This window comes from Hemitrygon akajei, chromosome 22 (assembly GCF_048418815.1).
Source record: "Hemitrygon akajei chromosome 22, sHemAka1.3, whole genome shotgun sequence".
Lineage (NCBI taxonomy): Eukaryota > Metazoa > Chordata > Chondrichthyes > Myliobatiformes > Dasyatidae > Hemitrygon > Hemitrygon akajei.
Genome location: NC_133145.1, coordinates 37953745 through 37976558, shown reverse-complemented (window position 1 = coordinate 37976558; position 22814 = coordinate 37953745). Strand labels below are relative to the sequence as shown.

General features: G+C 38.6%; 1 protein-coding gene and 1 long non-coding RNA gene across 4 annotated transcripts in view; one reads left to right on the top strand and one right to left on the bottom strand.

Annotated features, from left to right (window-relative positions):
* Nucleotides 1-22814, top strand: part of LOC140714640 (uncharacterized) — a 167375-nt gene that overhangs the window by 143645 nt on the left and 916 nt on the right. The window contains exon 2 of the long non-coding RNA XR_012095962.1: nt 899-1000. This is a non-coding gene — a long non-coding RNA (uncharacterized lncRNA). The remainder of the gene's footprint in view (nt 1-898; nt 1001-22814) is intronic.
* Nucleotides 17080-22814, bottom strand: part of LOC140714637 (alpha-1,6-mannosylglycoprotein 6-beta-N-acetylglucosaminyltransferase B) — an 888843-nt gene continuing 883108 nt past the window's right edge. For all 3 annotated transcript variants that reach the window (XM_073026014.1, XM_073026016.1, XM_073026015.1), the window contains exon 17: nt 17080-19569. In XM_073026014.1, coding sequence (XP_072882115.1) covers nt 19371-19569 — 199 coding nt within the window. In that variant the 3' untranslated portion in view covers nt 17080-19370. The remainder of the gene's footprint in view (nt 19570-22814) is intronic.

The window sequence follows — 22814 nt, the reverse complement described above, 5'->3', positions numbered from 1 at the left end:
AAGGACCAGCAAAGACCAGTTGTTAGACTCTGTCAATCTCCCATTTGTGACGCCAAGCTTGAGGTACCAGATCTGCAAGTTCTGGTTGACTTTGCCTACTTGCTTTCCCTGCAATCCAGCTAGATTTGGTCAAAGTGGTACAAGAAATTTTAGAATTTACTGTGATAATTTCATCTGGAGCAAATTTGAGTTTCTGTTGATAGTAGTTGGTTTTGCCCACACAACTGACCAAGCCCTCTGATCAAATTAGTTACCATCAAGTGCCTTTGTTAATTGTGCCCTTTTGTAGAGCATCTTGAAAATAAGCTACTCTTTTGGGAGTAGTAATGCTTTAAATGTTTTAAAATAAATACATATTTTAACTCTGATTTTAAAAAATCCTGGCTATTGTTCACCAATATAAATGGCAAAAGGTTTTAGTTTTATTTTCAGTTAATTAGAATTGGGTAATTCATGGGTCATTGGATTAAATTTAAAATGATTTGTTTATGTGTTAAATGCATTTGCAACTGTGTTAATAAATCTGCACCAGGTTACCACACATAATTACATAAAGGCTCCTTTATGTAAATCAGATATAAATTTTAAATGCCAAAGTGTTGCACATTGCATTGACAGAGATGAGATTTATATCTAGAAATATGCAAATAAGCTGGAAAGGTAAACTAAAGGAAAGAAACAATTCTTGAAACTTGTGAGATTTAGGGGGCAATTTGTTTTCCAATTGCCAAATACATTCAAGGTAAAAACAGTAGGGTAGAAATTATTTGGCTCCCGAGAAATAGTATGCTAAAGTGATCATGTGTGTCTCACCAACAATCATTTTGGTTGTGGACTTACCACAACAAAGTTCAAGCTTTGGATCTTAATGAGTCCCTCTTTGTCATTTTATGTGCAGGTTGTGATGTGGTGGAGCATGAAAAGGACTCTATCAGGTGAACTCAGGACTGGGTTCCTGTCTGGAAGAAGAGATGTCAAGGAAGGTGGATGGTAGTTCAAGGTTGGTTTCTTGTTGTGAGTCATGACCTTGGCTACCAGTTAAGTCAGAGGACAAGTGAGAGCTGGGACCAAGGTTGAGAGGTTGTTCAGGATCTCAAAGTGAAAAAGAACCCATCAGTACCGTGGAGGTGTGGATCTGAGTAAGAAAGAAGAGGTAACCTGACTGATATTCCCTGTCTTGGATCTCTACACCTTACCTTTTTAAAAAAAAACATGAATCAATAGTAAAAAAAATTGTTTACACTGATGGTACAAAAATTTTTTTTTACTCACCTTTTTAAAAATGCATGCTTTTACTCTTTTTGCTGATTTGGGAACCTTGGGTTACAAATTGCAAGAAAGATGAGGGAGTAACACACACAAATCCTGATGAAGGGTCTAGGTCTGAAACATTGACTATTTATTCCCTTCCATAGATCTGCATGATCTCTTTTTGTGTATGCCAGCATCTGCAGAATGTCTTGTCTTTAGAAAGATGAGTGGAATACTATGGATTTAGAGTTCTGTAACTTTCCTGCTTTAATAATGGTTTCAGAATTTTTAAATAGAAGAATACATACAGTTTAGGTCAAGATATTTTTCTGTTTTCTTGGCTCCGATCTGGTCTGCATCATCTCATTTAGAGGCCAGTTTGATTCTATCTAAAAGTATCCCCTTGAAATGAAAACCATCCCCAGTGAGTTAAGTGGGAAATATCCAGTTGGATCTGATAACTCATGACAGTTCTTGTTATTTGAACTGGGTTCTGTAATCTCACACAGACCTCCGTGCGAACTTCTCCCATCTTCCAGATTGTGAACTGTATGGCAAAGGACCTTGTGGATTTATGTTACACACAATGTATGAACAAAGGGGATAAATTTGTGGTGAATTTCCATAAGAATTTCCATTTCTCCTGTTGTTGGTGCGTGGCCTAGTGGGTAAGGCATTGGTTTAGTGATCTGAAGGTCACTAGTTTGAGCCTCAGCTGAGGCAGCATGTTGTGTCCTTGAGCACGGCACTTAACCACACATTGCTCTGCAACGACACCAGTGCCAAGTATGGGTCTTAGTGCCCTTCCCTTGGACAACGTCGGTGGTGCGGAGAGGGGAGACTTGCAGCATGGGCAACTGCCGGTCTCCCATACAACCCTGCCCAGGCCTGCGCCCTGGAAATCTTCCAAGGTGCAAATCCATGGTCTCATGAGACTAATGGATGCCTATAAAAAAACATACAGTTCTCCTCCTAACAAGGGAAATTACTAAGCCACTATTTTCTGGCAAAAGGCTGATTTATTTTATAGATTAAAACATCTCTTAAATCAGACTTTACTGAATATCCACCTACTTAGACAGTTATTTATCTAAAAAAGACCTGATTTTAATCCAAAAAGTATGATAATGAAGAGATATCACAGATAGAAATGACAAAATATTGTAAATGTTTGCAACCTGATAAGAAAACAGAAAATGAGGAAATACTCAGCAGATCAGGCAGCATCGGTGTAGAGATAGAAACCAAGTTATTTGTCTGAGTTGGACTTTAGATTTCTTGTAGCCCTCTAGTTCTTACAGAGGGCGATCTCATTGGTTTTCCATACCTGTAAGTCTGGTAGTGAGGTTGAAATGGTGACTAGGCCTCGGGTGAACCTTTCCCTGCTCAGAGGCAGTGCTGTATCTTGTTAAAGCTGTTAGATAAAATTATAGTTTTTGAATTTCTCAGTCTTGCAGGGATTTCTAACAGGTGATTAGATTTAAATAAGCGATTAATAAACTAAAATATATTTTAGATAAAGGTAAGTGAACCACATAAGTAAAAATGATTTGGCATCCCCCTTTATTTCCTCTTTTTCTGCCTAGAATCCACACTGAAATCCATGGCATTTGAGATCATATGAGCGAGCTGAACTGGCAAAGGATCTCAGCAGTGATTTTGGAGCACAAGGTTCAGATCCTAGTAAAACTGAGCTCCACGACCGGTCTCCTTATAAGACCAGATGCTGCACTATCTATCAGCCAGTGAGTCTCATGCGTCTATGGTTGACGGCACATGTACAAGAATTACTGGTTTTAATAGCTGAACGTTAATGTTACGTGTGAGCACTGCTTGCACCACCCAGCAATATTGGTGCCAAAGATTTGGGTCAATGATCATTTGTCAAGAAGGGCAAGGTTCATAACGCTGCTTTGATCTGTTTTACCTGCAGATTCCAGCAACTCGCTGAATATTCCGGGCATTTTTTGTTTCATCCTGGACAAATATTACTGTTTTTGAAAGCAGGATTTGAGAGACCTTTCCTGGGTTAGGGCAACACAATTTGCAAGTACGCATATTGGGAAATATCTTGTGGCTTGCCTCTTATTTTCTGTCACAGTCAGAAGGCGTACAAAGGCAGCAGAAGCCCATCCTTTGACCCTGTCTGTCCACAGTCAGTCCGCCTTGTTAGTCAGAACAGATTTTGGGCTGCAGTGTATGCACAGTGGCACTTACCTGTTCCCATTGTCCTCACGGCCTCAGCCCCAGTGCTACTCCAGTGCTGACTAAGCCTCAAAGCAAACACTACGCCTCAGGTGGTGGAACAGGGCCTCCTCTATAGAGCATTCTGACAGATTACACTGCAAAGAGGCATTTATTGCCAATTCCAAATGTCGTTTAAATAATCAAAGCAAAAATACTAACCAAAGCAAATAATAATTCATTTAAAACCACATTTGCCTCATAAATTAAAACACCTGCATTCACTTAGCTTTTTAAGTTAAAGTTTTGTAAGCCAATTTCAATGAATGGATTATGGTAGATCCTTCAGCCCTGGCTGATATAAAGCTGATGGATATGTTCATTCCGCTTAGCACAGACCATGAGGGAATCTCACCTTGACTTTGTTATTAGCCAGGGATACCGGAGAGGTCAGATGTGAAACAAAGCTCGTTCTGTAATTACACTTTAGTGGGGAAATCTGGAAAAAAAATGGCATCTACACAGCAGATAGTCACAAATTTTTTCTAAAACAGATGGCTAAAAATCACTGTGATCTGGCCTGCAGGGATGTTACCACTGAGGTATATATCTGTTAGCTGCTAAGGGAAATGCTACCTTAATATTGGTGAGTCTGTACTCCCTTAAAATTCTGTGTCACGTGATTATACCATGTCTATTATACCAGCTCACGTGAAGACGGATGGCACAAATAAAGGCTTTATTTCCTGAAATCTCCATGCTCACACAATTAAATGAGTGAGAATTATAATCATCTCTAGACCCTATTTCAGAAGGACTCACCGATACCATAAGTTACCAAAAAAAGTGACCATAGCAGCAAATTCCAAATGCAGTAAGGAAAACTTAGGCATAATTTTCCAGTACTGCATTACTATTGAAACTTACGTTTTTTCACCGAACATTAATGGTTAGGCTCTTTCTCCTAATGGGATCTATCTGTCTAAATTCTTAATGTGTGCTGAGGTTAGAGAATCCAGACAGAAAATAATTCCTTTTATGTCAACTTTGGGTCACTGCAGAGTAAATACTCTGGCAGTCTACATATGAAGATATGCTTTATTTTCAGACCTCTTTTTGATGTAATTGGAAGTTTAATGTATGCACTTACTGTCATTCAAATTTTAGCCATGGATTTATATATTAAACATCTTACACTGATTTTCTGTTACATTCCTAAATAATTCAAAATAATCATTTGCAATATATATATGTACAAGAAATTTCAGAAACAGAAAATAACAAAGGCATGACCTATCTAGGCTCTTAATTGAACCTCCTAGAAGTAAGGCCATGGTTCTACTTTTCACCACGAAAGCAATTAACCTTCGATTGAACTTCCTCTGCATTTACTTAGCATCAATTAGAATTAATAATCTTAAAGGGCACATTTTGTACAATAGCGGCAGAATAAATCATTGGGAGTGCATGGGATAATGATAATGTCCGCACAGAAAAGACCATTCTTTGAGTTAACAACTTCAGTTTGTCATAGCACTGTGCTCAATTTACTGTTCTAGCATCCAAAGGCCTAAGCTGTTGACATGGAGTAATCAGGTTAAATCCTGCTGTGCCAGCAGAGGAATTTCAAATATGTTATCAAGTATATAAATAATAAGTGTCAGCAATCGTGGCCATAAAACTATCAGAATGCCGTAACACTTCACCTGCTTTGCTAATGACAATGATCCGTACTCAGTCAGATCTTTATGTGCATTTAGAGACTGCAGCGTTATGGTTGACACCCGGCTACCCTCCAAATTGGCTCATGATCCACTGAAGTCTGGAGGAATTTAGAGGCAGAACAATAACTGCTTCTGAAAGTTTCATTAATTTTTAGCTGATAGGCCAGAAGAGGTAGAAAATGAGTGCTCTGTTAGCAATTGCAATGTAGTGAATTTGGCTACCCTCTAAGCCCAGATATTGTTAAGAATGAGGGATGGGATATTTTTCTTAGCAGAAAAGACCAAGTCCATACAGTGTTTGGATGTATTTTGTAAAACAATTTAGTGTCTTAAGGTTTCTTGGGAGACTTAACATAGTCTTGGACAGGGATAGAAGCAGATGGTATGGGAAAGTTTTTAATTAGGGCTAGGTGTATTATGCTGTTATTAAGCAGGAAGATGGGAGTATAAATTAGGAACAGATGCGCTCAGGGAGAAGTACAACAAAAACATGGAGATTGTTCATCAAGCACTTGCTTGGGGTTCGAGATAGGTTTGTCCCATTGAAGCAGGAAAAAGATGGTAGGATGGAGGAACTATAACTGGCAAGAGATTGGTGGAGCATTTAGTCAAGAGGAAGAAGGAAGCACACATTAGATTTAGGAAGCAAGGATCAGGTAGGGCTTGAGAAAGCGATAAAGTAGCCAGGAAGGAGCTGACAAGGAAACTTAGGAGAGCTAGAAAGGGTCATGAGTAGGACCAAGGAAAACTTGGAAGTGTTCTACATGAACTTGAACAGGAAGATGACTAAAGTCTTCTAAAGGTCTTCTATGTAGAACCTTCAGAGCATTCTGTATCCAGTTGTTTACTATATTGGCACTCAAAGGTCATAGGCACCCAGCTGACATTTTGAAAGACTCTCCCCTTGGCTTAGATTGGATTGTCCTCCTTTCAGCGCTACGTCTTCTGGAACATGGTAACACATTACGGCATAAAATCGGAGTGAGGAATAAGTCCTAGCTTCCATAACAGGATAAATGTTCCCAACAGTTATCTGCTCTTTACTTTGTCCATGACCGTCAAGATGCACAGCAGTTTATATGGAAATTTATGCATTATATTTGAACATACATTAATGACATTGAACATTGAATATTGTCATACATTATGACAAATGACAATTGAAGTAATTAATTGGAGAGACAATCCACTCATTTTACTACACATACTTTTGAAATTAATTTGTCATAGCAACCTAATTATATCAAAATTACAAAACTGCATGAAAAAATAATTAAATTTACAATACTGGGCAGTATGGCCCATATTTACATATGTGTCAATGATTAAATATTTTAACACAATGCTGAACAGCAGATCTTATCAAATAAAAGATACCTTTGTGTGTGTGTTTGTTTCCTGTTATTACATTTACTCATTATTTCATGTTTCCATTTACTGTAATAATAAAACTGCCCATTTCGGCATTTAGAATAGACTCCCTATTTGTAGTTACTTGTAATGATCACTAGATGGCGATATTACCTAACCTCATCACAAACTTGTTTTGAAATAATATGATTGTAAGCAACTCCCGTTTAAATATTTATTTATTTATTAATGCAAATTACACCGCTTTGTGTGAATCTATGTTTGTACATTATAACAAATATAGGGAATTAATTCCATTTAATTGTGCTATCTCCAAAGTTCTCATTTTGTTCGTGTCTTACTAAGTCCTGGGCCCAGATAGACTACATTCAGGGATAGCAAAATAAACTAAAGAAATACCTGCACATAAAAATTCAATGCAAAAGGGAATTATATCAATCTGACAAAAAAACAGTTAAAGCTCATCCATGAAATTGTGGAGCAGCAAAGCTTAATGCCATATGTGCAATGGCAGCTTCATGAGAAGTTTGAATCAGAATCAGGTTTACTGCCACTGGCCTGTGTGTCCTGAAGTTTGTGAAATTAGCAGCAGCAGTACAGTGCAGTACATGATAATATAGAAAGAAAAATAATTAAATAAGTAAATTAATTACAGTAATATATCATTAAAAATAGTGCAAGTAATCAAAATATTATAAACAAGATAAACAAAAATCAGCGAATTTAACAAAAATTAGTAAATGTGGACTTCAAAAGTGAAGATCATGTTGAAGGACTAACAGAAAGAGCAGGCAAAGATAATGTTGTTCTTACAATATACATGGTGTCTGACTTTCATTAGCCACAACACAAGAGATTCATACTCAGTGTTTGTGGATGTATGGAGTCTGCGATCGGGTAGTCGGAATGAATGAACGAATGCTACAGTCATGTGATAGATGGAAGGTAATCCAGAAAGCTTCTCACACTACTGAAAGAAGGAAATCTTGTAGATTTATACTAACAATGTCACCAAATACTCTCGGAAATTTCTACAGGTGTACTTTGGAGAGAGTTCCACCACCGTCTGGTATGGAGGATCGGAAAAAGCTGCAGAAATTTGTGAACTCAGCCAGCTCCATCACTGGTGCTAGCCTGCCCAGCATCGAGGACACCTTCAAAAGGGGATGCCTCAAGAAGGTGGCATTCATCATTAAGGCCCTCTTCTCACTGCTATCATCAAGAAGGAGGTATAGGAGTCAGAAGATATACAGTCAACAATTCAGAAACAGCTTCTTCCCCTGCGCCATCAGATTTCTGAATAGACAATAAACACATGAACATCATCTCATTATTTGATTTGCTCTCTTTTTGTACTACAGTCCGTGGGGGATTGGTTCAAAAAACGCACATGCTCAAGTCCCTTATATAAAATGGTGTAGTATTTGCATATAACCTACGCACATCCTTCCGTATACTTTAAGTCATCTATAGATTACTTATAATACCTAATACAATGTAATTGCTATGTAAATAGTTGTTATACTGTATTGTTTAGGGAATAGTGACAAGAAAAATAAGTCTGTACACGTTCAGACGCAACCTTCGTAGCTCTTCTGGGAAGAGCATCAGCCGATGCCCATTCTCCCGTGATCTTTAAGTTTTTGAGGCTGTAGCACTTTACATATCTAGCCAGCCATCCCTTACTAGCCTTAAGCTCCTTCCTCTCGCTCACAACACAAGTAACGAATGAACGAGACGCGAGGCAAACAATGCTCGAACAACGAGTGCTGGAGAGAGAACTTCTGGGTTTTCCTGATCCACAGTTGGTTAAATCCGCGCATGCGGAACCCACGGATAAGGAGGGCCGACTGTACTTACTCAATTTATTTTTAAATATGTTTCTTATAGTAATTTATAGTTTTTAAATATTATGCATTGCAAGGTACTGCTGCTGCAAAAAAACAGATTTCATGACATGCCAGCGATAGTAACCTGATTCTGATTCTGAGTGTTGTTGCTTGCAGTTTTACGAGAAAACGATTTAGACTCAAGAAACAGAAGTATGCAAATAAGATTTCTGGATTATGCAAAACTGAGCTAAAACTAATAATATGGATGGCTTTATCAAAATACAGGATGACATTATAGGCTTATATATAAATGGGAAATGAAATTCAATGCTGTAGTGGGAGATTATTCATCATAGTAGAGAAACTCAACCCATTAAAAGGAAGAAAGTAAAGGCAGTGCAGGAGCAGAGACATTTAGTGATTCAGATATTTAAACGACTGAAATTAATAGCAGCACACAAGATCATAAAGCTGGTTCTGGACTACAGGAGGAATGGAGACAGGCTAACCCCTATAGACATCAATAAATCTGGGGTTGAGAGGGTGAACAGCTTTAAGTTCCTTGGCATACACATCACCAAGGACCTCATATGGCCTGTATTTACCGACTGTGTGGTGAAAAAGGCACAACAGTGCCTGTTTCACCTCAGATGGTTGAAGGAGTTTAGTATGGGCCCCCACATCCTAAGAACTTTCTACAGGAGCACAACTGAGAGCATCCTGACTGGCTGCATCACTGCCTGGTATGGGAACTGTACTTCCCTCAATCACAGGACTCTACAGAGAGTGATCAGACAGCCCAGTGCATCTGCAGATGTGAACATCCCACTATTCAGGACATTTACAAAGAAAGGTGCATAAAAAGGGCCCGAAGGATCACTGGATAACCGAGGCACCCCAATCACAAACTGTTTCATCTGTTACCATCTGGGAAATGGTAAAGCAGCATAAAAGCCAGGACCAACAGGCTCCAGAACAGCTTCTTCCACCAGGCCATCAGACTGATTAATTCATGCTGATACAACTGTATTTCTATGTTATTGACTGTCCTGTCGTACATACTATTTATTATAAATGACTATAAATTGCCCATTGCACATTTAGATGGCGACGTAAAGACTTTTACTCCTCAAGTATATGAAGAATGTAAGAAATAAAGTCCATTCGATTCAATTCAATTCAATAAAGAGTGTAAAATACTATTGTTTATTTCTGATGAGATAGAACACAAAAGAAGTGAAATAATATAGTGCTTGTATATCACAATGTTGTGGTTTGGAGTGTTGTGTATCTCAATGACCCAGAGAGCTATGTTGACTGGAGTCAGGGCTTTAAGCTTTGGCTCTTGGTAGGGTCAACCATGCCAAGCAGGTCAAAGGTTACAGGCCAGACTAAGAGTGGTCCACTGGTCCTCCAGGTTCAGCTCAGAGCTAATGACCCTGACTTGTCAAAGAAAACTCTTACGGAAACAGCAATGAAGAATCCTTCTGTAGCTGTGTAACAGTATTCCTGAGTCTCCACCAACTTTGAAGTCTCTCGACCTTGAACCACACCTGGGGTAACAATAGAGGAGATGGACAAGGACGGATGGAGATGGAGGACGTTCATTGGTGCACCCTGTTCAACTGATTCTACACAGTCTGTGGCAGGATGCAACAAGCAGAGAAGATTGAGCAAACTGGAGCCCTTCTCATTGTGAAAGAATTCAAGAGAACTCTAGCAGAGATCGTTACAAAAGGGATCAGGTGGAAATGTGAGGGAGGCTATTGTCTTCAGTTGCACTTTATAATGTGATAAACCAGCATTTGTGTGCCAGTTACTGCCTTGGAGATCTGGTTGCTTAATATTGTTGTGCATTATTTGCATGGAACCCAGGATGACCTTTTACAGCTCCCTCTTGTGGGCAGGTCAATAGCAAAAGGTGTTAGAGTGGCTGGATAGCACATTGTTGTGTGATAGATTCTAGGCAGCATGTTTGCCGAGGGCCTGCCCAACCATTGTTTTACAGTTAAGTTATTAGCATTTTAGCTGTTTCAAATTTAGAAAGTCAGCAAGCATTTGTTTAAAGTTGAAAAGAAAAACAGCTTCAAAAGTGAAAAATACATGGGGTCATTCAGCAAAATTTTTGTTATTGTTCTGGTTGCTAACCCAACAATTAATCAGGAAAAAAAAGCTATTATTGCATTGTACAGAGCTAAAAGCACACCTGAATAAAATCTGATAAACAGCTAAGTATCCCACTCCCAGCTGGGAGGCCTGAAAAAATGTGAGTTTCAGATTTTGGGAGGGCTATTGAAGCTAGGGAGGGCAGCAACAGAGAAGGTAAATAAGGCAGTGAGAAAGGCATGTAAGATACCTTCATTAGCCAGGGAATAGCATATAAAAGCGGGGAGGTTATCATACAATATACAGATACCACATGTGGATTACTCTGAGCACTTCTCGTTCCCTCGCTTTGGGATGGATAGATCCTATTGGAGAAGATGCAGAGGAAATTCATCAGGGTGTCATCTGAGAAGGAACTTTTCAGCAATTAGGAGTTTCTGATTAGGCTGAGATTGTATTCCTTGGAATGGGGTAGTTAAGGAGTCACCTGATCGAGAGGGGATGGTGTAAAATGTTTCCTGTTAGTGATGGTATGTGTAACCAGAGGGCATTGGGTAAAGGATTAGCATGGGGAAGTTGCTTCTCAGCTCCTATTTAAACCGTTCCTCTATGTCCTCCAGTTTTGTTTCCCTTCCCCGGGGAAAAAGACTGAATGCATTCATCCTATTTATGTCCCTCATGATTTTATGCATCTCTGTAATGTTACCCTTACAATTTTCTTCTTTCCAAGGAATAAAGGCTTAGCCTGCCCAACTTCTTCCTGTAACTCAGGCCCTCAACTCCAGCATCAGTTCTGTAAATCTTCTTTGCGCTCTTTCCAATTTAATGACGTTGGAGACAGAGGAGGCTGCCTCGGAATAGAGGGTCGTCCTTTTAGAACGGAGATGAGCAGAAATTTCTTTAACCATGGAGTTGTGAATCTGAGGAATTCTTTGCCACAGGCAGCTATGGATGATGTGTCTTTATGTATATTTAAGGCAGAGGTTGATAGATCCTTGATTGGTCAGGGGATGAAGGGATATGGGGAGAAGGCAGGAGACTGGAGCTGAGAGGAAAATTGGATCAGCCATGATGAAATGGTAGAGCAGATTCAATGGGTCTAATTCTGCTCCTATATCTTATGGTCTTATGCCCTTTCTGTAACAGGCTAACCGGAACTGTACCTAGGTCTCCAAGTGTGGAGTCTACACCTACAACTTCACTACTAGCAGAGCAAGCTGATTCTCACAGCTTGAAACATATGTTAACTAAAATCTCAGAAGGTTTTGTGAATTGCAACAGCATTTCAAATGTAGTCTTAAGTGTAACTCCAAATGAGTTCAAAAAAAGCTTTGAACTCATTTGAAGTTACAACATACATAGTTGATCTGAAAGGCAGGCAATGTGTATTTACTTAATAGAGGTGTATATAAATCATGTTGACTTGGACTGTTAACTTGATTGATGATTCCTCAAAGGTATTTGCATCCACATGAATGTAGTAACACAGTTATATCCCAACTAAAGTAGCACCAAGCTTTCAAACAGGAATATTCTTACAAGAAAGAAAGCTTTACTCATCTAGAAAAGCAAAACTTACAATAGCCTTATAACATTTACTTGGATCTTTAATAAAGCACGGAAATATTTCAAAACATTAGCCAAAGCACAAAAGCATTCTTAATGCCTGCTCTAAACTGACTAACCATATCTTAATTTCTTGGCCCTATATCAAGGTTTGCCAAGGTGAATTACTCCAGATTTATTCTATCTCCACAATTTAAAGTTAAAATTTATAAGATCATAAGATCACAAGATGTAGGAGCAGTATTAGGCCACTTGGTCCATTGCGTCTGCTCCACCATTTCATCATAGTTGATATATTTTCTCTCTCACCCTCATTCTCCTGCCTTCTCCCTGTAAACTTTCATGCCCTTGCTAATCAAGAATTCATCAACCTCCTCCTTAAATACACCCATGATTGGGCATCCATGGCTGCTTGTGGCACCGAATTCCATAGGTTCACCACCCTCTGTCTCAAGCAATTCCTTCTCATCTCTGTTCTAAGTGAATGTCCCTCTATTCTGATACTGTTTCCTCTGGTCCTAGACTCCCTCACCAAAGGAATCGTTCTTTCCACACCCTCTCTATCTAGGCCTTTCAACAATTGATAGGTTTCAATGAGAACCCCCTTCCCCCAGCCCTGTCATTCTTCTAAATTCCAGTGAGGACAGGCCCAGAGCCATCAAACGCTTCTCATACGATAACCCTTTCATTCATTGTATTACTGTAGCATCAATCATTTTCTTTAAGGCCAAAGATTTCCATTTGCTCTCATACCTACTCTTTTCTGTTTATCCAAGATAGGGAACAATATTAAAAAATGTGGAGAAAACTATTTTCTTTTGCATAATAACATAAAAAGGTGATAGCAAACTGGCCAATTTTCTTTTGCACTGAGTTCAATTATATTCAAACATTTCCTTTTGTGGCATTATAAGACCATAAGATCTAGGAGCTGAATTAGGCCATTTGGCCCCATTTCATTGTGGCTGATCCAATTTTCCTCTCAGCCTAATCTGCCTTCTCCCTGTATCCCTTTATGCCCTGACCAATCAAGAATCTATCAACCATTACCTTTAATATATGTAAACACTTGGCTTCCACAGCTGCCCGTGGCAAAGAATTCCACAGAGTCACAACTCTGGCTAAAGAAATTCCTTCACATCTTCATGCTATAAGGACAACCCTCTATTCTGAGGCTGTATCCTCTGGTTTTAGACTCTCCCTCCATAGGAAACATCCTCCCTACATCCACTCCATCAAGGCCTTTCACGGAGTCTTCAGTGAGGTCACACATCATTCTTCTGAATCCTAGTGAACACAGGCCCAGAGCCATCAGATGCTCTTCATATGACAAGCCATTCAAACCTGGACGCATTTTCGTGAACCTTCTTCGAACCCTCTCCAGTTTCAGCACATCCTTTCAAAGATAAGAGGTGAATGTTAACACTGCATTTGCCTTCCTCACCACAGACTCAAATAACTTAAAGGGAAGCCTGCACGAAGACCCTTTGCATCTCAGTTTTTTTTTTGTATTTTCCCTCCATTTAGAAAATAGTCAACTATTTCATTTCTTCTACTAAAGTGCATGACCATACACTTCCCGACACTGTATTCCATTTGCTATTTATTTGCCCATTCTTCTAATCTAAGTCCTTCTGTAGCCTCTCTCTTCCTCAGAACTACCTGCCCCACCACTTACCTTCATATCGTCTGCAAACTTTGCAACAAAGCCATCAATTCCATCATCCAAATCATTGACATACAACATAAAAAGAATTGGTCCCTGTGGAACACCAGTAGCAATCAACAGCCAACCAGAAAAGTCTCCCTTTATTCCCACTCTTGGTCTCCTGCCAATCAGCCACTACTTTACCCATGCTAGAATCTTTCCTATAATAGCATGGCCTCGTAGTATGCTAAGCAACCTCAAGTGCAGCAACTTGTCAAAGGTGTTCTGAAAATCAGTGCACAACATCAACCTATTCTCCTTTGTCTATCCTGCTTGGTATTTCTTCAAAGAGTTCCAACAGATTTGTCAAGCAAGATTTTCCCTTGAGGAAATCGTGCTGACTAATGGCCTATTTTATCATGTGCCCCAAATACCCTGAGACCTCATCCTTTATAATTGACTCCAACATCTTCCCAAGAACTGAGGTCAGACAAACTGGTCTATACTTTCCTTTCTTCTGCCTCTCCTCCTTCTCAAAGAGTAGAGTGACATTTTCAATTTTCCAGTTTTCCGGAACCATTCCAGAATCTAGTGATTCGTGGAAGATCATTACTAATGCTTCCACAATCTCTTCAGCCACCTCTTTCAGAACACTGGGGTGCACACCATCTGGTCCTGTTGACTTATCTACCTTCAGACCTTTCAGTTTCCCAAGAACCTTCTTCCTAGTTATGGTAACTTCACACACTTCATGGCCCTTGACACTTGGAACTTTCACCACACTGCTAGTGTTTTCCACAGTGAAGACTGACACAAAATAGTTATTCAGTTTGTTCGCCATTTCGCTATCACCCATTACTGCCTCTCCAGCATTGTTTTCCAATGGTCCGATATCTATTCTCGCCTCCCTTTTACACTTTATGTATCCGAAGAAACTTTTGGTATCCCCTTTAATATTATTGGTGAGCTTACTTTTGTATTCCATCTTTACCTTCTTAGTGACTTTTTTCATTGCCTTCTGTTGATTTTTAAAAACTTTCCAATCCTCGAATTTCCCACTAACTTTTGCTCTATTATATGCCCTCTCTTTGGCTTTTATGTTGGCTTTGACTTCTTTTGTTAGCCATGGTTGTGTCATCTTTCCCTTAGATTACCTCTTCCTTTGCCTTCTGAATTGCTTCCAAAAAATCCAGCCATTGCTGCTCTGCCATCATCCCTGCCAGTGTTCTTTTCTGATCAATCCTGGACAACTCCTCTTGCATGCCTCTGTAATTCCCTTTACTCCACTGTAACACTGATACATCTGACTTTAACTTCTTCTCAAATTTCAGGGCAAATTCAATTATATTATGATCAATTTCCCCTTAGGGTTCTTTTATCTGAAGTTTTCTAATCAATTCTGGTTCATTGCACAATACCGAATCCAGAAAAGCGGATCCCCTAGTGGGTTCAACCATGAGCTGCTCTTGAAAAAAGCATCTTGTAGGCACTCTAGAAATTCTCCCTCCTGGAATCCAGCATCAACCTAATTTTCCCAATCTACCTGTATATTGAAATCCCCCATGATTATTGTAACATTGGACTTTTGGAATGCATTTTCTATCTCCCGTTGCAATTTGTAGGCCACATCCTTAGTACTGTTTGGGGTTCTGTATACAACTTCCTTCAGGATCTTTTTACGCTTGCAGTTCCTTAGCTCTGTCCACAATGATTCAACACCTTCTGACCTTATGTCACCTCTTTCTAATTAGTACATTCTTGAATAAATTGCACATTAAACACAAGTACCTAAGCTTGGAAGCCTGCTCAAAGTTCTTAAGAAGTTATTCTGAGAGGATGTTAAAAATACTAGAAAACTGAAGAAAGCATCTTGGAAATCATTAGCCAGGATGACTGTCAGTTGTTCAAAGACAGAGTGAATAAAAACAATATGCTTATCTAGAATTTTGTTGGTGATCTTATTTGCAAATTTTAATATTTGAGTTTTTGAAGATCTACAGAACCCAAATGAATGAGCATCATTCATATACCTAATCTTCACAGCTCTTCACTCAAGAACTTAAAAAAAATCCCCCATTTCAGTTTACACAGGAATATCTTCTGGCTAAATTTGCAGGCAATATCCAAGACTTTTTCTTCTGTAACCTCTTTTGTTTTACAGTATCACATTACAAATGTCTTAACTACATTACCACTCTGAAATTCTTTGCAACGGCTCATTGGTGGGAAATTGAATAATTAACTTATACAGTCAAAACGTTTGTCTCAGTCACTTTTGCTAACAGCATAAAACATTGAACATAGAAATCTACAGCACATTACAGGCCCTTTGGCCCACAATGTTGTGCTGATCATGTAACCTACTCTAAAAACTGCCCAGAATTTCCCTACTGCTTAGCCAACTATTTTCCTAAGCTCCATGAACCTATTTAAGAGTCTCTTAAAAGACCCTGTTGAACAGCAATATGGTATTGACTGCAGGTTGTACTCTGCTTCCAAAATAGCTCTACTGTCTTTAATGGAAACAGAATACAATGCACATCCTTGAATATATTGCACATTAAACACAAATACCTAATTTTGCAAGTCTGCCCAAAGCTCTTAAGAAGTTATTCTGAAAGTTTGTTAAAAATACTAGAAAACTGAAGAAAGAATCTTGGAAAATTGGTGCACATTGAAAATGGAACATCTTGATGGAGATAAGCACTTCACTTCCTTTGACCCCAATTCATTAGAAAATGCATTGGGAACTCAACCTGGTGCGTTTCTATTGGAACATGATTTGTGCATCTGGTCAGCTCATTATTGCCAGGTAAAAAATTTTGTTGGTGCCACTGCGCAGTGTCAACCTGGCTTACTCAGATTAATAGTCTATTTAATGTAATATAGTTCAATGCTTAATTTATCCTATTGCTGCTCTCAGGTCATTAAACATTTTAAAAATGAAATCTGTTGTCATAGATTCTGCTCTGCTTCACCTTTGTCTGGTACTTTTTTGTACTTTGAAGAAGAATCGAAGAACATTTTTTAAGAGTTGAGCACAGTATAATAGCAGTATTTATAAAATGCTGTTCAGTAAAAAATACCCACACCTGAATCAAAACAAATCCATTCTTCTTCAGGCTTATTTAACAATTCTTACATTCAGCATTTTTTAATTTGAATGTCTATTTTCTAGGATTTATAGTGAGTGGCCTATGCTGTGATTCAGATTGATTTATCACATGCACTTTAAAGCATACAGTAAGCTGTATCAGCTGAGTTAACACCCAGGGATGTGCTAGGCAGTGTGCAAATGTTGCCACACATTCCACCTCCAACACAGCATGGCCACAATGTCCAGCAGAACAACTCAAGCAGCAACAACAACAACAAAAACTGTAAAGCAGTCCCTTGGCCCCAGAATCACAGGCTTGTTTGGCACAGCATCTTGGGCCGAAGGGCCTGTATTGTGTTGTAGGTTTTCTATGTTTCTATCCGGCCTCCAACCTCCAGTCCCTGGCTCAGACTTGTAGACTTGACCTTCGGACCTCTACCTCTGGACTTGTTGACGTCAGCCTTCGATTGTCGAGCTTTCTGTCTCTGGACTCGCCAAGCTTTAGACTTTGACCTTTGGCTTTACACTCCAAACTTCATCGACCTCTGGGTATCGATCTTGTGACTCAGTGATCACTGGTTTCGCCTTAGGGCCTCGACCTCAGGGACCGTTGATCATTTTTTCTGAGCCTTGGACCTTGACTTCCGGACTCGCACAGACCTCTGATGCTGGTGACCTGGGGAGTCACCGACCCTCATGTCTGTATGGACCTCTGATCTAGTGATTGTTGGTCTTGTCAGTGCATGCTGACCTGACCAGTGCGATCTCTGACCTTCCATTGCTGGTCCGCTCGGAGAGGTTGGACTTGGACTCTGAACACCGGCTCCTACCCCTTCTCTTCATTCTCCCTCATCCCTGTTCCTAAACCCTAATCTGACCCTTAATACCCTGCTCTGTCCTCAAAACCATCTCTGCAAACCTATAAGCAAACAACTAACAACAACTAAACCCTAACCTGACCCCCAACTTCCTGCTCTGTCCCCAAAACCGACCCTACAAACCACTAAAAATAACTAACAACAACATATTTATTTTCTTTGAGCTGGATTTCATCTAGAAAAGGAGCAATATTTCAGTTTGGCTGTGTTGTGATTTATAAAGTAATTGCTATTTTGCTCTTCAGCAAAGCTAACATTTGGTTAGATGTAATATTTCACAGCCCTGTGTCTTTCAAGGGAGTAATGTAATTTTAAACTCCAATATTTATTCACCATGTGTTTAATTTAAATAAATGCTTCCATAAAATAAACTTTTAACATCTGGTAATTTGATTAAGAACATTAGAAGTGTTAAGTAGCGTTATTCCCATTTCCTAAATTAGCTGAATTTAAACTTCACAATCAATGAACTTCCCCTTCGAGGAAGACAATTGAAATTGCAGGTCTTAAAATGAGTTTGGGGAGTAATTCAGATAATTTGTTTGAAAGTCATCCATTGATTTAGTGGAGGCAAAATGGGTTATTACAGTTAGTACAGGATTATAGCTGAGTTTGGAACTTGAAAAGACTATTTGTACATTTTATTCAATGGTATAATTTTAAGATTATAGACATCTTCTTAGCACTATAACAACAAATTATTTCAATATGATACAACGATTTGCTTTTCTTGAGCCATATGTACAACAAGCACACACCGAGGAGTGGTCTTGTAGCATCTAAAATATATTAGCAATAAGTATTTGCCCATCTTTAAACTCTTATATTTATTTTACATTTATAAATGTGCTCACTGGAGGTTTTGATGAAAACATGATACAGACAGTGTTAATGGAACCTCATTTAAACTACTAATTGCAATCATTTCCATCAAAAACTGCTCCATCTAAGTATTGCTTGAATAAGTAACACAACTGAATCATTGTGCCAAGTAATTTGTTCCAAAAGAAATTTGGCCAGGATGTTAGAAATTAATAGTGACTGGGGTAAAGAGACATTCTAAACTTCATAAGTACTGGAATTTCTAAATACTTGCTTACTGATCAAATCACTCTCCTGACTGTAGTCAGATAGCATAAAGTTGTATTAATTGAATATTTAAACAAAAATTACATTTTTACATTGAATCTAAAATGAAACCCTTGATCTCATGACATTCAGAAACATTGTACAAGTAACAAATATAACAAATATTTGAATAGAAATGATCCCCAGAATTACAATTGACCCTTCACTGAAATAACTTCTCAATAAAGTCTAATATTGTTGATTCTCGATCCAGATTTCTGTTTTGAATCATTGGTGACAGAAGGATTGGTCTGAAACATCATTTAATCATCAAGATACTTAAGTCAAAAATGTTCACTTCTCACCTGCATGCAACAAAAGCAAACACATAATAAAGAAATTGCCAAATTATTCACAGCTTGGATATTGGCTGTTTATATTCAGTTTTCCCTTTCCACGACAAAGCAATCCGTGTATTGGCATTATTGTAGATTTTCTTTAGTCTTATCAGTGTTGTCCTGATGATGAAGAAAAACTCTCCATGATGCATTCTTTGCGTTTCATAGGAGCATTATTGAACATCTGCACCATTGGGATAGCTGAACTTCATTTTGTTCAGTCTTCGTATTTAAACATCTTGAAACCTCACAAACATCCTTTACAGAGTGCCACTTGCTCCTTGCGAAAGTCTCTGCAGGGGCAGAGCCGCCTAAATTTTGGATGGTGACCTGCACAGCTGAAAAGCAGGACCTGCTTCTGAAGGTAACAGTCCTGTGCTATTTCCTCAAAGGCAGGATAAAGGTGGTTAGCTTCAGATTCAATGCTGTCACAGACGAACTGAAATCTATTGAATTCAAAGTATGAGTTTTTATGTTGGTTATGGCAATCATTTAAAAATGATTTCACAATAAAATAAATTTACTTCATATAAAAATGAGAAACCATTATCACATTTAAGAAAGGCCATATTATACGCAGCTTAAGAACTAACAAATCTAAATAAAAACTGTTTAATTGTCCCATTGACAGGACATCTCTATGGAACCCCGATATCAACTTACCATGGATATTTTCAATGTTTTATCTATCCCTCCCTCCACATTCTCTGTAACTTAAAACTATTTTTATATCCTCTTTCTTAGTTTTGATGAAGGATCTTTAACTTGAAACATTAACTCTGTTTTTCTTCTCATGGATGCTGACTGACATGCTGACAATTCCCAGCAACCTACATTTATTTTTTCTTTGAGCTAGGCAGTTACATTTGTCTCAATAGCTCTCTTTTTGAACAACATGGGCATAAGGGGTTGAATGATCTTCTCCTGAGTCATAAATTTCTATGAATCTAGGGTAAAAAGATAGGCTATAGCTTTTACTTCTAAAAATCAACTTTTGCTGCCTATCTGTATCATGGTACTCTGTATAGAGTTGTCCTGAGGATAATATCTATTGCCTTGCACAATGACTAATTGTATATAAAATAGTAATTTACATAGTGGAATCTGCTAAATGGCACATAATTAATATTAGTAATTTTACTGTATTTCATTTTACAGATTTGTAAGTAAAGGCATCCAAAAGCATGTGCTGATTTCCAGATTTGTTTCTTATGTCTTCACACCAGCCATACCCCCATTGCTGGTGCGATGCATCAAACATATGCCAATTACACTGCCATTCTCTCATCTTCCTTGGCCTTGGCTCTGCGTCCAATGTAATACATGTTGTGTGAAGTATGGTCTAATATATTTAATTCATCAGGCACAGAAACTAATATATTGCTTCAGAATTATCAGAAAATAGCTCATCTTTATCCAAAAAATTATTTTTTTCCTCAGTGCCTGGAGCAGGCTTTTTATTATTTGAAACAGCAAGCCTACTTCATATTTCTCAAATTCATTTGTTTGTGTTCTGAAGTATATGCAGCATTTTTGTATATATATTTTTTGGATTAGTAGAGCAATTGTATCTTCTCCAGCTTATTGGCACACTATTGCTGGCACACATTTCAAATGGCAAGAACAAGTTCTGTCCAAGTGGCCTTGTTTCTCACCTCTTTGCAGCAGAAATAATTGAAAATCTATCAGGACCAGGAACCCATATTCTGTCCGCAGGGCTGATACTTCCTGATGTCTGCTGCTTAAGTTCCCAATCCCACTCTGATGTGTTGGCTTGTGGCCTCCTGCATTGTTATAGCAAGGTTCATCACTAGCCTGAGAAATAACATCTCATCCCTCCACCTGGGCTCATTGTAGCCTTTAGAGACAACGTTGGACTTTGCAACTTCAGGAAATTTAATTTCTGTCTGTAGCAGTTGCACATGTATGATAGTCCAAATTATTGGTCATGTCTGCCTGCTCAGTATTTTGCAGCTCCCACATTCTTTTGTCTAGAGCAACACACACAAAATGCTGGAGGAACTAAGCAGTTCAGGCAGTGTGGTGCTATCATGTGTAATGTGTAAGAACGTGATTGGACAGAGTTTGGAGCATGTGCAGAATTGACAGAATGTTCGAGAAACATTGGGAAGCGTGGCGCTGTAAGACACACGTGTAGTTGTTGCTGTTGTAAATAAAAGTTCTAGTTCTTATTCTTCCAGAATATGGTTTGCTCTCAGAAACCCATGATACATATAAAGAACACAACATGGTGTCAGAAGTCGGTCTGGAAGAATAATATGTTTGCTAAACACGGGAGAAGCGAAAATAAGCCAAAAAAAAGAGCACAAGCTTTTTTAGTGTTTGCTAACAACTTTAAAAATGGCAGGGTTGCAGCCCCCAAAAACATTTCAGCTGACTGGGAATGTAGCTGAAAACTGGAAAAAATTCAAACAGCGTTTTGAAATTTATTTATCGGTGATCAGAGCAGAAAGTAAAATGGAGAAAACGAAGGCAGCGATTCTACTGCATGTGATTGGTGATGACGCAATTGAGGTATATAACCATTTTACTTTTGAAAATGGAGATAATTTGAATCTAAAAGTGATAATGGGCAAATTTGACACATTTTGTGTCTTGTGGAAACTGTGTGGTAGTTTCTCTTGAACTTATAGTCTTTTAACATCTTTGGACTATGTTTACTGTGCCCATGGCCTGTTTTTTTAAATCAATTATGGTATTGTTTGCACTGTTGTAACTATATGTTGTAACTATGTGGTTTTGTGTAGGTCTTGTAGCTTTAGTTTTTGGTTTGTTGGGTGGTAGAGCTGGTCTCCTGACTTGATGTGTCTGGGTAGTCTTGTGTTGTCTGGTGGGTTTGGAGCTCCTTTCTGGGGAAAGCGCTAAGATGGTAGTGCGATGTTAATATGCAACAGCCTTTCCGGACTCTGGATTTGGGGATTGCCAAATGTTATGTGGATTTTCTGGTGTAGTCTGTTTTGTCGTGTGCTTTTGTGATATCATTTTGGAGGAACACTGTTTCATTTTTTAACTGCATTGCAATTGTGGTTTCTAAATGATAATAAACCGAAATTCAATTCAATTCAATTCAAAATTTTGTATACCGAAGCGCAATGTGACATATGAACGGTGCAAATTCTTTACCTGTCAGCAGACAGCTGGGCAAACGATTGATCAATTTGTTACAGAATTGAGAAACTGCAGTAAAACATGCGAGTTTGCAGAGCTAACAGACTCTCTCATTAAAGACAGAATTGTTTGCAGCATTCTGGATAATGCTCTGAGAGAAGGACTCTTAAAAGAACCAGACATAGATTTGGAAAAAGCTTTGATTCTCTGAAAATCTTTGGAAACTGTAACGTCACAGGCTAAAGAGCTTTTTATTGAAAACTGCAGCGTACATGCTGTGAATAACCGTGAACATATTAGAAAAAATAATGAGGCAACAATGAAACCGACAGAGAGCAAGATATCAACTGAAAGATAAAAACTTTGTGATCACTGTGGTTGATCAGCCTAAAAAGTGTCCAGCGTATGGAAAAATATGCAATACTGCGGTAAGAGTAATCATTTTACACGTTGTTGCAGAAATAGAAAGGAAATAAAATATGTAAATACAGTGCTTGAAAATGAAGGTGATGAGTTTTATATTGATGTGCTTTGTGAAAATAAACAAAGTAAGAATGACTGG